At 55.3% G+C, this 15561-nt stretch overlaps 1 protein-coding gene across 8 annotated transcripts in view; it reads left to right on the forward strand.

Annotated features, from left to right (window-relative positions):
* Positions 1–13144, forward strand: part of Hectd4 (HECT domain E3 ubiquitin protein ligase 4) — a 180542-nt gene extending 167398 nt beyond the window's left edge. For 7 of the 8 annotated variants that reach the window (XM_087198219.1, XM_087198221.1, XM_087198223.1 and 4 more), the window contains 12 exons: positions 1251–1357; positions 1969–2092; positions 3810–4000; positions 5199–5345; positions 5915–6034; positions 6489–6644; positions 7664–7767; positions 7921–8142; positions 9571–9737; positions 9920–10115; positions 10317–10539; positions 11045–13144. In XM_087198219.1, coding sequence (XP_087054345.1) covers positions 1251–1357; positions 1969–2092; positions 3810–4000; positions 5199–5345; positions 5915–6034; positions 6489–6644; positions 7664–7767; positions 7921–8142; positions 9571–9737; positions 9920–10115; positions 10317–10539; positions 11045–11181 — 1894 coding nt within the window. In that variant the 3' untranslated portion in view covers positions 11182–13144. The remainder of the gene's footprint in view (positions 1–1250; positions 1358–1968; positions 2093–3809; positions 4001–5198; positions 5346–5914; positions 6035–6488; positions 6645–7663; positions 7768–7920; positions 8143–9570; positions 9738–9919; positions 10116–10316; positions 10540–11044) is intronic. The other variant, XM_087198220.1, reaches the window with a different exon arrangement.
* The last annotated feature ends 2417 nt before the right edge of the window (positions 13145–15561 follow it).

A 15561-nucleotide genomic window follows, 5' to 3' on the forward strand; every position in this document is an offset into this window, starting at 1 on the left:
GCCAGTCAGCATCTCAGCACCCTCAGTGCAGTAAAACCCACACCCGAAGACCACTCTGCATTCCAAAAACTTCTCAAATGTAGAGCTTTTCTGAAATCATACCTCTTCTAGCCACACAAGTGATGCCTTCTAGAAAGCTTAGAAAATGCATATATCACAGAGGACAAGATTGATGGGGGCTGGGGTCTACCTAGCTGGACTAGAGCCTGTGCCTAGCATGCATGAGGCCCTGGGTTCCATCCCTGGAGCCCAAAATATGTTCCCACATATAGCGATCACTTTTAACACTTAGCACATAACATTCATTTATGCACATGCACTGTACTAGTGTATGGATGCTGGGCCCCGCACACAGCGCTCATGCCTTGCTCTTCCTGTTTCACACTGCTCCCAAGGTCATTCCAGATCAGCACAAAAAGAATGTCCTCATCCTCTTTTCTAAGAGCTGTACAACATTCCATGTGCAAATTTGTAGATATATTGAATAGAATTTTGTTTAGAAACAGGTTTATGACTCACACATCCTCACAGTTGAAACTGGTAGCAAGTCTTGCCCAGTACAGTGCCGAGGAATTGTGTGAATGGCCGGCACAGTAGCTGTCCTTTCACTGGGTCATTGTGCAGAAAGGGCACATTGCAGCCAGCCACCCATCTGCCACTGAACCACTCCAGAGCTCTTCAGATGTCATGTGACTGGTCAAGGAACTGAACTTGTGATTGTATTTAATTTTAGTAGAGTTAACTAATAAGTAGCTACATCTGACTAGTGGCCCTAAAATATGTAGGAAGAATTTTGGAAAGCATTCCAAGATTTGTCACTCATAGGGCCAGGGATTTAGCTCGCCGCCTGCCTCAAAAGTGAAAGGTCCTGAGTTCAATCCCCGGTACCCAAAAAATAAATAAATAAATAAAGATTTGTCACTCATAGCCAGGCATGGTGGTGCACACCTATAGTCCCAGCACTTGGGAAGCTGAGGCAGGAGGATCACTGAGTTTAAGGCCAGCCTGGACTAAAGAATAAGTCTTTGTCTCAAAAAACAAAAACAAGAATTGTCACATCTTACAGCGTTGATTTATCTTTGTACCTTGCTCAGGACCCTCTCCTTGCTCCTCCACTCAGCCACATGAGGACCGCGAGCCTGCAGTGGGTGGGCCAAGGGTGTGTACTAACACTGATCTGTGCAAGGCTCTCCTCTCCCTGTCAGGCAGTGGGCTGTGCGGGCTTCTAATTCCAGTGCTTTGGTCTATAGCAGGACTGCCTTAAGTGAGAAGAAGCCAACTGTGAAACCAAAGTCACCAGAAAAGGGCAAACCAGAGGAAAAGGACCCAGAAAAGTCACCCACCAAAAAACAAGAAGGTAAATGAGCTGCTTGGGTGTGGTATGGGCTGGACACCCGGCCTCCCCGGAGATGCAGCCGGCTCTCAGTGAGCACAGACTCTGGCCCGGCACAGCCTGTCAGCCCCGCTCTGGCTCTGCGCTCTCTGGGTTCTAGGGAGATGCTGGGAAACATTCCCGGCTGCTGCCAGAGATCCTCTCTGATGACCACCAGCCTAAGGAGGTAAAAATAGCAGCTGTGGATACTGCACCCAGGACAAGGACCAGGTAGAAATACAGATCAGGAGAGCTGCTCAGGCCACTCTTTTAGAAGGGCTGGCTGGAGTGAGCATTCTGCTGGGGGCGCGGAGCATTGGCCTCCTAAAGCCCAGTCAGTCCAGGAAAAAGCTGTTCTCATCAGGAAAATCGCTTCTCCATCAAATCTTTCTGGACTTAGAGAAGGAGGGACGGTGGGGAACCACTGCAGGGGCAGGTGCCTGGCCTGCGATGGGTTATGTGTGCACCTTGGGCACTGGGAAAGCAGACCCAGAGAGCAGGAGGCGGGAAGGGAGGCTCACAGCGAGGACGCTGTGGGGCACGCGCAGTGTGTGGTTCTCCCCACGTTCCTGACACTGTGAACATCCTTTCATCAGTCCCTGAGGAAAAGTATCTGACCTTGGAAGGATTTCACAAATTTGTTATCGACCGAGCCAAGCAAGACATCCGTAGCGTCTGGCGAGCCATTTTATCCTGCGGTTATGATCTTCATTTTGAGAGGTAAGAGCATTGCCATCTTTCAGCAGCTAGAGCTGCTTCCACACGTCTTCCCGAGTCATGGCGCCTCTGAGCTCTTTCCTGGTTTTCATACTTATTTGTTTTTCTAACCCATTTGAAAAAACCCTGTTCTTTCCCTCCACCTCCTGACATGGGGACTGTACTAGTCAGCCCCAGTGGCTGTCACAGAATACCACATGTGTGGTGGCTCAAGCCGCATTCTGGAGGCTACAAGTCTGAGATGCAGGTGCAGGCCTCTCCCGAGGCCTCTCTTCTTGCTTACAGGCGGTTGGAATAGGGCTGTTTACCCTGATCACCTCTGTAAAGGCTCCATCCCCAAATACAGTCACACCGGGGGCAGCACTTCGACACAGGAACTTGGCAGGGTAGGGACCCTTCTCAGACTGGCTTCCTTCCAAGTCTCCATTGCCCCTCCCCGCTGCAGGCAGGGCCACAGCGAGGTGCTGCCCACCTGTCTCCACGGCTTCCCCTTGCTGCCTGCAAGTGAGTCCCAAGCAGGTGACATACGTGCCGACAAAGAAGGTCACCTGCCTCCAGCTTCTCACATGGGCCTTAGCCCTGCTCCCAACAGGGCAGGGCTGCCTGAAGCAGGCGTTTCAAAAGCTTGGTTTTCAGAGTAGAAAAATAGTTCACTGCCTCATGCCATCATTTTGCACCTTTGTTGAAGTCTCAAAGTCAGCCCCTAGGTGGGCCTTGACATCACGTTGGCAGGGACTAGTTTTCTAGAAATCAGTAAGGGTTTTGTTGAAAGGTAGTCACCATGGGCCGGCTGCCTGTGTGAGGAGAGGTGGCCACTCACACCCTGCTCCCGAGGTAGCCCCTCCTGGAGTGAGGGGTCAGGCCATGGGGCCCCAGAAGGCCATGGGCTCTGGAACTAGAGACACTCGGGCGCCTGCCCGCCCTTCTGGGTTAGCAGCTTACTGGTTGTGGAAGGAGGACACATGCTGGCTGAAGGCGATGTACGGTGTACACAGACATACACGATGTATGTCCAGCGATGATGGCCGCTTAATGCTCTGGAAACATTTTTCTGGAGGTGGATGTTTTCAGTCATGTCAGAAGCAGCAGACACAGGGCTCTGCACTCTGCCTTCCTGCTTCCCACATCACCATTCCTATGACAGTCTTCCCCTTAGGCTCCGGGGTGCAGATAGTTCGGCAGATCCCTGACTGATGGGCACTTAGATTGTGCCTGGTGTTCTGTAGTCACACAGCCCTGCAGCGAAGCCCTCACAAGCTCACCTCAGGCCCTCTGAGTGACCAGCTCCGCAGGGAGATACTTCAAGGGGCCTACTGGGCCAGGGTACCAGTGTGTGTCACACCAGCGGCTGACACTATCCAGGCACACGCTGGGTGTTGTGCCATGAGCTTTGAATTCTTGTGGCAACATGGAGGGGCTGATGCCATCATGAGCTCATCTTACGGTACAGAAACCTAGGCTCAGACAGTATGTGTGGCCTCAATTTCCCCCAGGCCCCCAGCCTCCCTTCACTGTAACACAGGAGGGGGGAGGCTAGTGCACACATTACACCCAGCATGCTCAGCGTGCTTAGTTCCAAAGCTTTGCCATGAGGAGCAGTCTCAGGACGGAGAAAGCCTGGACGGCAAGGCCACCTTCTGAAGGTGGTGGGGTGGGGTGAGGCGCTGTGGCAGCAATGCTGTCACACTGGCTGGCCCTTCCCCTCCCTGCCCCGCCCCAGGTGTGCCTGCATCGATGTCCGACATGCACAGAAGGCCTCCAGGAAGTGGACCCTGGAGATGGACGTAGCACTCGTGCAGTACATCAACCGGCTGTGCCGCCACCTCGCCATCACACCGGCACGGCTGCACCCGCATGAGGTGTATCTGGACCCCTCGGACACCGCCGACCCCAGAGTGGCCTGTCTCTCCAGTACGTGCTTTCCCAAGGCTGCCTCTGCCCACTGCCCCGTGGAGCCATGGCCCATGATAGGCAATGTTTAGAAGGCCAGATGCCACCCTTTGCTAGCCAGTGTGTAAGGAGGAGGGAGCTAATAGCAGAGGAGAGACAGGAAGCTGTAACTGAGGCCGAATTAGTCTCAAGCCTGTTTATACTCTAAACAAAGCCATGCCCCAGACATAGAAACTCCACGCCTTCACCATGCCCAGCCCCACCTTGAGCCCCGTACTGTGGTCAGGCTACTGTGGGAACGACAAGGGACAGATCCCTGACAGCCTGCGGCCAGGCCGAGGGAGCAGCACATCCTTATTAAAAGTTAGGTAGGGCTGGGGATTTAGCTCAGTGGTTTCGCTGCCTGCTGCGCAAGCGCAAGGACCTGAGTTCTATCCCCGATACCAAAAAAAACAAGTTAGGCATGACACAAGTAATAAAACATGCACGTCCCACACACTCCTAACTTCACCTAGAAAGTCAGCCCTGTCAGAGACCCTGAAAAGTGCCACATGTGGGGACACCACAAGCTTTGGCCTACCTGGCAGCAGGTGCAGGCCCAGCTCTTCTAGATGCCGAGGAAGTGGAGGTGGAAGGACTTGTCCTGACTTCTGTCTCTCACAATGGGAAAGGACACAGACATGAGGATGAACAGTGAGAGGCAGGGTGCCAGGTGGTTTCCTGGTTTTGATCTTCCCTGTGAGGGGCTCTGGGTAAAAGATGCACAGGGCTCTGCACTACTTTTGCAGCTTCCAGGATCTATCATTTCCAAACAAACATTTCTAAAAAAAAAAGTGTGTAGGACTGGGGAGGTAGCTCAATGGTAGAGCTCTGGCCTAGCAGGTATGAGGTCCTGGGTTCCATCCTCAGCTCTGCAGAATGGTGATGGTGGTGGTGGTAGTGATGATGGTGGTGGTAGTGATGATGATGGTGATGATGCAGCCCACAGGCCTAGTGTGGCACTAGGGAAGGCTGGGGCCTTGGCTTCCCAGGGCCTCGCCCTTCCCTTTTGCTTGACAATCTCAGACACACAGGGGCCCCTCACTCCGGGATAAAATCCGCTCTGGGAGCCCTGGCTCCACTGCAGCCACCCTCCCCAGGGATAAGGACCTCTGAGCTTCCTGCAAATGGGGTGCAGCCAGGCTTGGCTGGGTCCTGCCTGACCACCCCGTCCCCGCAGACGTGCCCATCGAGAGCCTGCGCCTGCGCTTCGCCCTGCTCCAGTCCCTCAACACCACGCTGGAGACCTTCTTCCTGCCCCTGGTGGAGCTGCGCCAGACACCCATGTACGCTCACAGCATCGCAGCCCTGCTGAAGGAGGCCAAAGGTCAGTGCCTGGCCTGGCAGGAAGAGGGGAGACCCCTGCCAAGGTCGTGCCAGTGAGCAGGCCTCCCCTGCAGCACCAGGACCCTGAGAGAAACCAGTTAGGAACGTATCTTGTGCTGTGAAACGACTAAACTTATTTGTAAAGTTTCCAAAGTATTTAGAAGCATAAGAAGTTAAAGGTGGGTCTGCATGTCTGCCCCACGCCCTGGAAGTAACTGGGCTCACGGATGAGCTATCCCCTTTCCATATGTCAGTGCGCATGCGCACATGCAGCCTTCAGTCTTCTTTTTTTCAGTCAAAACTGGGTATGAGTTTGGACCTTTGTTTGGCACCTCTCACCTGTCTGGCGGTGTCTGCGAGCTGAGTGTTGCCTGGCGTGACAGTGACAGGGCCAGAGTGCTTAGATTTGGATAGGTGCTAACAGATGGCCCCTCGGAGTCAGGACTGCTTTCATTTGCCCCGAGCAGCCCTGACTGGAGCAAACCAGAGGGACAGAGTGGCCTCTGCTGACCCAAGGTGACTGGAAGGGAAGGACAGCGGCCGCATCCACCCTCTCCATGTTCTCTGCAGGGCTGATCTTTTATGACACGAAGGTGACCGTGATGAATCGAGTACTGAACGCCACCGTGCAGAGGACAGCTGACCATGCAGCTCCCGAGATCACTTTGGACCCACTGGAAATTGTGGGAGGTGGGGTGGCCCCGGAGGCCAAAAGTCCCAAACTAGCAGGGCCTTAGGGTTCCCCAAGCACAGCCGAGGCTGTAGAAGGGAGTCCTGGGCTGCTGCGGTAGTGCTCACGTGTCCCGTGGGTGACATCTGGAGCTCGGCCTTCCAGGGCAGGAGCAGAAAGTGCTTGGCCCTTGGGGCCGCGCCTGGTGCAGGAGGGTGCAGGGTCCTGAACCGCACCACGCCTGCTAAACCCCATCTTCTGACCAGGAGAGGTGGGCATGGGGTGGTGATCAGGAGCTGCGCTGCAGGGCCGTGAAGAGGAGCAGGGGGAACCTGTGTGCTGAGGTGCAAGAGCTTGGAAGATGGCAGAACTGAGGGGAGACAGCGGGGCCAGAGCATATGAGAGTGGGCCAGGCTGGGCCTGCGTCCATCCCGAAGAGAAAGGGCAGGGGTGACCCGCTCCTCTCACTTCCAGGGGAAATCAGAGCTTCTGAAAACTCCTACTTCTGCCAGGCTGCCAGGCAGCTGGCCTCTGTGCCATCCTCCCAGCTCTGCGTCAAGTTGGCCAGTGGCGGCGACCCCACCTACGCCTTCAACATCCGCTTCACCGGGGAAGAGGTGCACGGCACAAGTAAGCCGCCCCCTGGGAGGGAGTGGGGCTTCGCTGCGAAGGCTCCCGGGGGACTTCGAGAGCCCCTGATGTTGGGTAAAGGCCCCTCCTCGTCACCTGCCACCTGCCTGGCAGCATCCAGTGCCTAGTCGTGAGCAACCAGGGCATCCAGACTAGCACCACCCACTCTCACTGTCCGTACAGTCCCTGCACTGGCCTGGGGACTGTGCCCTGCTCAGAGCCACCCTTCTCGCTGGTGGCCAGCAGAGGAACCCTTGGCTTTTTTCTTCAGTCAGAACCCGAGTGCCCCAGACGAGGATGCCACTGGTGCCATTGCCCTCTGCAGACGCCCCTGGTGCCATGTGGGCATGTTTAGCCCAGACAGGAACTGCCCCCTGCTCTGCCCCACTTCACCTCTGGTCTGCTTCGTGGGGACAGTGTTGGCAGCAGCAGCCTCCCAGGCAGGACAAAGCACCTTCTGGGCAGACACAGGCCTTGCCAGCTGCAGCTGAATCACCCAGAACACACCAGACCCTCAGCCCCGAGGTCCACACCTTTGTTGCTCAGAGCACCGAAGGCTCGGGCTGAGCCCTGGGCCTGCACGACTTCCTGACCCTGGGTCGATGACAAGGCAGCTCACAGGGAGGCTGGGGGCCAGCAACAAAGGAGGCACTCTGCAAGAAAACCAGACTTTGGCTGCGGCAGCTGCAGAGGGGTCAGAAACCAGCAGGCAGGCTGCTGGGAGAGGTGTCCCCACCCGGGACTAGGGTCAGCACCATGAGGTTCCTGCCGTTTGAGACCGAGGGTGACTAAGCCTCAACAAAGTGCTGTCCCTTGGGTCACCCAAGTAGTAAGCAGGGCAGGACTTGACCTCAGTCTCCGGGTCCTAGGCCAGTTTTTTTTCTGCCGTGCCATAGCTCCAGGTGGTTAGCAAACCGGTTGCCCTTCCCAGTCCCAGGGGCCAGATGGGGAGGGAGTATGCCACCTGGGTACCTCCATGTGCAATAGTCCCAATGCTGATGAACCCATCTGTCCTGCAGGTGGCTCTTTCCGCCACTTCCTGTGGCAAGTGTGTAAAGAGCTGCAGAGCTCCTCGCTGTCGCTGCTGCTGCTGTGCCCCAGCTCAGCTGTCAACAAGAATAAGGTGAGGCCAGGGCAGTGGCTTGGGCATGCCCTAGCGGCCCTCGCCCTTCCCCAGAGCTTTCAGTCTGCGCGGGCACATCCCCAGGGTGCTTCCTTTCTGCCGGCCATTCGCCCCGGGACACGCACTTACAGCCACCCTGGCCTCCACTCGCAGGGCAAGTACATCCTGACGCCCAGCCCCATCACCTACGGCGAGGAGCAGCTGCTGCACTTCCTGGGCCAGCTGCTGGGCATCGCCATGCGGGCAGACGTCCCTCTGCCCCTGGACCTCCTGCCCTCCTTCTGGAAGACTCTGGTGGGGGAGCCCCTTGACCCTGACCAGGACCTAGAGGAGGCAGACATTCTCACCTTCAACTACATCAAGAAATTTGAGAGTGTAAGTGAAGCCACGTGTGTTCCAGGGGCACCAGGGCCACTTCACTCAGGCTCATGCAGACTGAGCCACCAAGGAGCAGCATCGGGTCCTCTGGGAAGGCATGTCTGAGGGGGACAAAAGCTCCTGGTGTTTCTCCCTGCTGACAGAAATGGGAAGAGCAGAGGTAGGGAGAAGCCACCACAGGCAGGGTGGTCCACCTGTCAGAGCTCTAGCATGGGACTGTCGGGATGGCCTGGAGGTCTTGGGAATAGAATTCTTTCTCCCTGTCCTTGTGCATGCTGGGAGACGTGCAGTGTCGGGCCAGCACCCTCCTGGAGGAAGGGGCAGTTGGTGCCCAGGCTGTTGGCTCAGGTCCCCCATTCATTCTGCAGAATCACTGTGGCCCTACAGGGGCAGCCCTGGGCCTGCTGACCCAGGGAGCTTCCAGACGGCTCCCCACTCTGGGTGACAGTGACGTGGCTGGCCCAGGCCTTTCCCACTGGCTGGAAGCACAGCCACCAGGGAGCCCAGGTCTGTCCAGCTCTGGAGCCTGAGTTTCTGAGCACCCCACACCCGCCGCAGCCTAGAAAATGAACTGTCTGGTCAGAGAGCAAGCAGCCTCAGGGCCAGCTCTCCTGCAAGGCCACCCCCACGGGGCCCCAGGTGAAGGAGGTGTCAGCTGATTCTGCCCCAATGGGCCACTGTGGCACCTCATCACCAGGGTGCCTCAAGCTGTCCCCTTGGCTAAGGGGACGCTGGCGGGCACCAGCATAAGAGCGCATCACAGCGGGATCCCAGGTGTCAGGCTGCTCCTGAGTGGAAACGGAGGTGAAGCAGGGCTCATGAGTCCCAGGTGCTGCTCTGAGGAGTGCGGCTCTCAGGGTGGCAGCAGGGGCTAGGACAGGTGGAGGTGCAAGATGGTGTCCAGGCTCTGACTGAAGGACAGCAAGGCCACAGAGGGTGCACTCTCAGCTGCTGGCACTAGGTGCTGCCACCGTGAAGGCTCCGGCTGAGGATGGGGCCAGGCCCTAACCCTCACCCCCACTGTCACTGTCCTGAGCTGCAGGGTTGCTGTCCTTAGGCCAGACCCTGCCATCTCCCCAGCAGCCCAGGACATACACTCTGTTCTGATGTGCCAGATGGAGAAGAGGAGTCGCCTGTACACCTCCCACAAATAGAATGAATCAAGGCTCTCTGGTGGCAGGTGACAGAATCCCATTTAAAAGCATTGTTTTAGAAAAGTAATGCACACACCTATAATCCCTGCACTCAGGACTGGAGGCTGAGACAGGAGGATCACTGTGAGTTCAGGGCCAGCCTGAGCTACACAGTGAGTTTAAGACCGACTTGAACTATATAGCGAGACCCTGTCTCAAAAAGCCAAAAAAAGAAAAAAGAAAACATAGATATAGGTGTGGCCCCCAGGCAAGGCTGAATGCCGTCCCACAGATCAGTGAGGAGACGGAGCTGGAGGCCCTGTGCGCTGAGATCGCCTCCCAGCACCTGGCCATCGAGAGCCCTGAGGGGCCCAACAAGCCCTGCTGCAGGTTCACGTACCTGACCATGACGGGCGAGGAGGTGGAGCTGTGCAGCCGTGGCCGGCACATCCCTGTAGCGTGAGTGCTGCGGGGGAACAGGAGGGACTCGAGCCGCGGCTTTCACCAGGGGAGGGACATGGGGCGGCCCGGTGGGTACCAGGAAAGGTGGCTTCAGCTACAGGCCTTTCTTGAGGCAACAGCAGTGCTGGGGGAGGGGAGGTAGCCTTCAGTTGTCCCTCGCCTGGCCCCTGTCCTGGCAGGTGGGAAAACAAGGACATCTATGCGGCGGCCATCCGGAGCCTGCGGCTGAGGGAGCTGCAGAACACGGAGTGTGTGACAGCCGTGCGGGCCGGCCTGGGCTCCATCATCCCCCTGCAGCTGCTCACCACGCTCAGCCCGCTGGAGATGGAGCTGCGCACCTGCGGCCTCCCGTGCATCAACCTCGAGTTCCTGAAGGTAGGCAGCACCCAGCCCACCCGGGCCCCAAGGGCCGGCACCACAGCAGCCTCGCTCAGCACAGGTCCTCACCATGGCCCTGGCACTGCCCTGTGCTCTCGGCCTCCACACCGCAGCCTCCCTAGACAAGCCCAGCCTGCAGATCCAGGGCTGGGCCTCATTGCTGGCCCTGCTGGGCTCACACGGGCCTCTCCTCTCCAGGCCCACACCATGTACCAGGTGGGGCTCATGGAGACGGACCAGCACATCGAGTTCTTCTGGGGCGCCCTAGAGACGTTCACCCAGGAGGAGCTGTGCAAGTTCATCAAGTTCGCCTGCAACCAGGAGCGCATCCCATTTACCTGCCCCTGCAAAGATGGGGGCCTTGACACGGCCCACGTGCCCCCGTACCCCATGAAGATCGCCCCCCCAGATGGCACAGCAGGTACTGGCCTCTGCAGGCACTGCATGAGGGAGATCAAAGAACAGGAACCTACACCAAACCCAGTACAAATGAGGGGTCGGGGGTTGGGGATTTAGTTCAGTGGCACCACACCTGCCTCCCAAGCACAAGGTCCTGAGTTTGATCCCGGGGTGGGGGGGAGCACTGGGCTGGATGGGGACCAGAGGACGGTGGCACCCTGGTAATCCAGGCCTGAAGTCACATATCTTCCAGTAATTTAAGAGGTGAAATCTGTAATTTTTTAAATCTATTTAAAAAAATTTTTTTTGATGTACCAAGGAGGCCTTGGACCTGCTAGGCACGTGTTCTGCCACTGAGCCACATCCTCAGCCCTTAAGCACCTATCTTTAAATGTAGAAAAAGAAAACTTTGCTAACCAAACAAACCTGTCTGCAGCCAGACTCCTAAGCCCCTGCCCGTCCCACAGCTCTGCCACCCCGCGGCTGCAGGCCCTGACCTCTTAACACTAGCCCGGGCCATTTCACAGGTTCCCCAGACTCTCGCTACATCCGCGTGGAGACCTGCATGTTCATGATCAAGCTTCCCCAGTATTCCTCCCTGGAGATCATGCTGGAGAGACTTCGCTGTGCCATCCACTACCGGGAGGACCCCCTGAGTGGCTGACAGGAGAGCCTGAGAGCTAGGCTGTCACCGAGGCACCTGTTCTGCTGGCCTGGGAAGCTGGCCACCGTGGGCACATCCCTCCAGCGCTCTGAGGGAGGAGTCGGCAACATTTGCTTTTCCCAACTTTGTCCGCGTCCCAGGGTCCCCTGGAAGACTTACCCTTTTGTATTTGTATGTTTTGTGATGGGCTCGTTCTTTTGCTGCCTGTTTGTGGTATATTTGTAGGATAGTTTTGTTCCCAGTTTGTGTCTCATTTGATCTTGGACAGTGTCCCTCATAGGTACCAGATTCTGACACCACCAGGCCCCAGCTGGCTCATCGAACCACCAGGGCCACATAACGTCAGCCCTGCCCCCCGTCCTCGAGCTGGTGTTTCTCCTGGGGGCAGCTCCTGCCAGGCTCCTCCCTGAAGTGGCTGGGCCAGTGCCCAAACTTGTGCAGGACATGCAGGAGCTTTCGCTGTCCATCTCCCTGAGGACTTGCCCACGGGGCGACCCTGCCCCTCCCGCAGACAGCCCTCTCTACTGCCCGCATCCTCTGGGCCCCTAGTCCGAGTGTCCCCAAGGACGGGGTCACTCCTGGCCTTAGTCCATGGAGAGAGGCTGGCTGTGTCCCAGCGGCCAGAGAGGGTGGAGCTGGAGGCACTGTGCTCGGTGAGGCCTTCTCTAAAGCGGATGGAGAGGAAAGCACAGGACCCAGGCCCACCCACTCGTGTGCTCAGCAGGGCCTTTCCTCCCACGCTGTGTGAGAGGAGGGGGGCTGCTCCACGGCCATGTAACAAAGCGGCTGAGTGCTCTGCTCCGAGGCTCAGAGCGTCCCGTCCACGGAGACCCCAGGGCCCCTCGGCCCCCGCCTGGCCCCCCGTGACTCTCGTGCCCCCAGTTACATGTGTGTGCCAGGGTTGAGCCACCTCCAGGCTCACCCACTGCCCAGTACATTTGTGTCCCAAATGAGTCCTTGTCCAGTGGTACTTTGTTGAAGAGCAGCACATGCCATCTTGTTGGACACTGTCGTTTCGGGCCTTGCCAGTTCCCCCGAACTGCGGCGCTGTATTTACCGTACACTTTGCACACGTAAGTCCTGAGTGACACTGTCCGCAAGGCTGAGTGGGAGAACGCGCTCCTCCTGCAGCCTGGCCACCTTGGTATGTGGCCGTTAGTCAGAGCGCAGCCGTCTCCCCGTACGCTTAGGAAATGCACTGAGGACCGCTGCAGAGGTTCCCAGACCTGAGAGCGAGACAGACCTAGGTTGATGGTCACCATCCGTCACGTGGTGCTGGAGTCACCTGCAGGCAAGCGCCAGAAGCAAGTCCCCTCCTCTGAAAGGAAGATGGTCACGGCTGCTTCCCCGGGGCCACAGCCCCCTTGATGGGGGTCACGTCAGGACTGTGTTCCTGAAAACCAGGATCCTCTGATTCCTTTTGTGCATAATGAAAGAGCCTTTGAATTCACTGTAAGTGGTTTTCCTCCCTGTATCCTTAAATTCCTGGTTCCCGAAAACCCTCAACCTGTGAATGGACTTGGGATTCTGTGGGCCACCTCCCCGAGGGGTTCATGAAGCTTTGGTGGGCCATCATGTGATAGCGACAGCTGTGAGTGAGATGCGGTATCTGCTGCTAGCTCAGCTGCTCCTCCCAGAGAGCACAGCAAGGTCCAGACAGATCCAAACTTGGCCCTAAAAAGTGTGTGCTGTAAAGTTACTTGATGTATATTTATTATAATTATTTATGGTTGCATTTAACAGACTTTTCATTCAATCTGATGCTATTTACACCATGTTGTGTAAAGAAAGCTCACTACAGGACAAAAGTCACACCAATAAATAACCTTCATCTAATTCCAACTGACCCTCCAAGTGTGTGATCATCTGCCCCTGCTGAGAAGCCCAAAGGCTGACCCTGGATGACTCTGACACTTGAGTGCCGCCAAGTGGCTGGGAATTAAAATGTTTCTAATTATCACCATCTCTGCACTTGATGTGGTTCTTGCTCCCTAAGCTCATCTGTCTGGCCTGGCCCGGCCCTGCCCAGCTGGGCCCAGCCCCACGTCCCTCCTCCAGGAGTGGCTGTGTGGGGCACAGGCAGGAAAGAGGGAAGGGTGGGGAAGCCTGCTGTCTATACTGGGAGGACCAACTCGGTTCTCCCTGCCATGATTACCTCTCCTGCTCAGCTGCAATCCGCACGTGACCACTTCCTACTCATTCTCTCCTTTTTACCCATGAATCTAATAAAGGCTGCGGTGTCCTGAATGTCTTGTGAGGGACAGCAGCTGCACATCCTCCTGCCGGCTGCTCACAGGTGGCAAGAGGGGCCACAGGTGCAAGAAGCCCACAGCTCGGAGACATCGCAGTTGGGAGCCACACACACAGCTTGTGGCAATGTATCCTACAGCTGCCATCATCTACCACATTCCTGACACCAGCAACTCCATTCCTAGTACAAACCCAACAGAAACATCTACCCATGAGCCACGTGAGCAGAGCTACCCACAGCTCAACAAAGTGCGCCACAGAACAGGATGACAAACAGCCACTACTGCTGCACATGCCAACACTGTCATCGAAGATGCCAGACCACTGAGACAGGCTGGGCACTGGCATGGTAGGGCAGAGGGCCGGCTGCCTCGGGGCGAGACTGACTGGGAGGAAGCAGGAAGGCTGCTGTGTCTTAGTAATGTTTCCCGACCTGGGTGGTGGTGACAGGTGTGTTCACACTGAGCTGCACACTTCCATGCACATATTACTCTGTTCAGAAGACTTAAGTACACCATGAGGAAATCAGTAACATGTTCTATCTTTATGGAGCCAAATCTAATTTTAATCCACAGTTTCTGAGTGAAGACTGCGGATGGAAAAACAATGTAAGCAGCACATGGTGGCACACTTGTAATTCCAGCATTCTGGGAAGCTGAGGCAGGAGGATCATAAGTCGGAGCCTAGTCTAGGCAACTTACCTGGTGAGACCCTGTCTCAAAAAGACCTGGAAATGTAGCTGAGTGTGAAGGCCCTGTTCAATCACTAGTGGAACTAAAAAACCTAGTCAAAAATATACCGTAATAGGAAGCAAGGTTATTTGCAACCTCTTTAAATTAAAAAAAAATTTAAAGGGAACAATCTGAGGCCCCACGTGCCAAGAAAAAAGGAATAGAAGTTCATTTTAGAAGCCATTAAAATTTAAGATCAGAATTTATATTATGGAGAAAAACCTGACAAGCTCACAATTCCATCCTCCAGACCCTTGGGGAGGGGAAGATGAGACTGAAAATGGGGACAAAATTAGTCTACAGCACCAGAACACCCCAGCCCCACTCCAGGTGTGCACAGCAGACCTTTCTCCGAACTAAGCCTGAGAAGACTTGCGGGTGCTGACGAGGACAAAACGCGCCAGCTCACTGCCCTCCACACACAGCCAAGAAGCATCAATGGGCTGAGGGAGTGTCTGCAGCAGAAAATGCCGAAACTCCCGGGAATTGAAAATGCAGAGAAGATATCCAAAACACCACTATGCCACAGAAGTACAAGAAAAAGTATTACTGGGGAATGGTGGCACATACCTGCAATCTCAGCATGCTGGGAGGCTGAGGCAAGAGGGTCACAAGTCCAAGCTCAGCCTGGCCAAATGTGGTAACTTAGCTGTCTCAAAAAATAAAAAGGATTGGGGATATAGCTCATTGTGAAGGTGCTGGGTTCAATCCCTAGGAATGAAAAAAAAAGAAAAAGAAAAAACAAGAGAGAAAGAGTATTTTAAAGGCACCCACCAGGCATGGTTGCAAACACCTGTGATCCCAGCACTCGGGAGGCTGAGGCAGGAGAATCCTGAGTTTGAGGGCAGCCTGAACTACATAGGGAGACCCTGTCTCAATCAATCAACTAATCAATCAATAGCACCCCTCTTAACTCCAGCCCAGGCAACTGCATGACTTAGTGAGACCCTGTTTCAAAAAAGTAAAAAGGGCTTGGGATATAGCTCAGTGCAAATGCCTCTTGTCACTGGGAGGAATGCAAACGTGAAGACAGTGGATCAACATTAAGCTATCAAAAGGAAAAAGGCTATCAACTTAGAGCTCTGTATTTAACAAAAATACTTTTCAAACACTGTGCAGAGGAGAGGCAAATCTGCTGGACAAATGAGACTTGTTGGTGGGGTATGGTTAACAGGTACTGACCTTTTCTTTTGAATAAAAATTCAGGAAGTAGAAGTGATGGCTGCATGCTGGTGAATAATGTACTTAGTGTCACTGTAGTCTAAACCCTAAAATGACTAAAATGTTAGATTTCATATTTTATGTATTTTACCCCAATTTTTAAAAAGTGACAGCCAGGCACAACAGTGAACTCCTATAGTCCCAGGCAGAAGGATTGCTTGAGTGGGTGGGCAATTAA

The sequence above is a fragment of the Heterocephalus glaber genome, unplaced genomic scaffold (genome assembly GCF_053883595.1).
Source record: "Heterocephalus glaber isolate CG9 unplaced genomic scaffold, H.glaber_assembly_v1.0 deba00001687, whole genome shotgun sequence".
NCBI lineage: Eukaryota > Metazoa > Chordata > Mammalia > Rodentia > Bathyergidae > Heterocephalus > Heterocephalus glaber.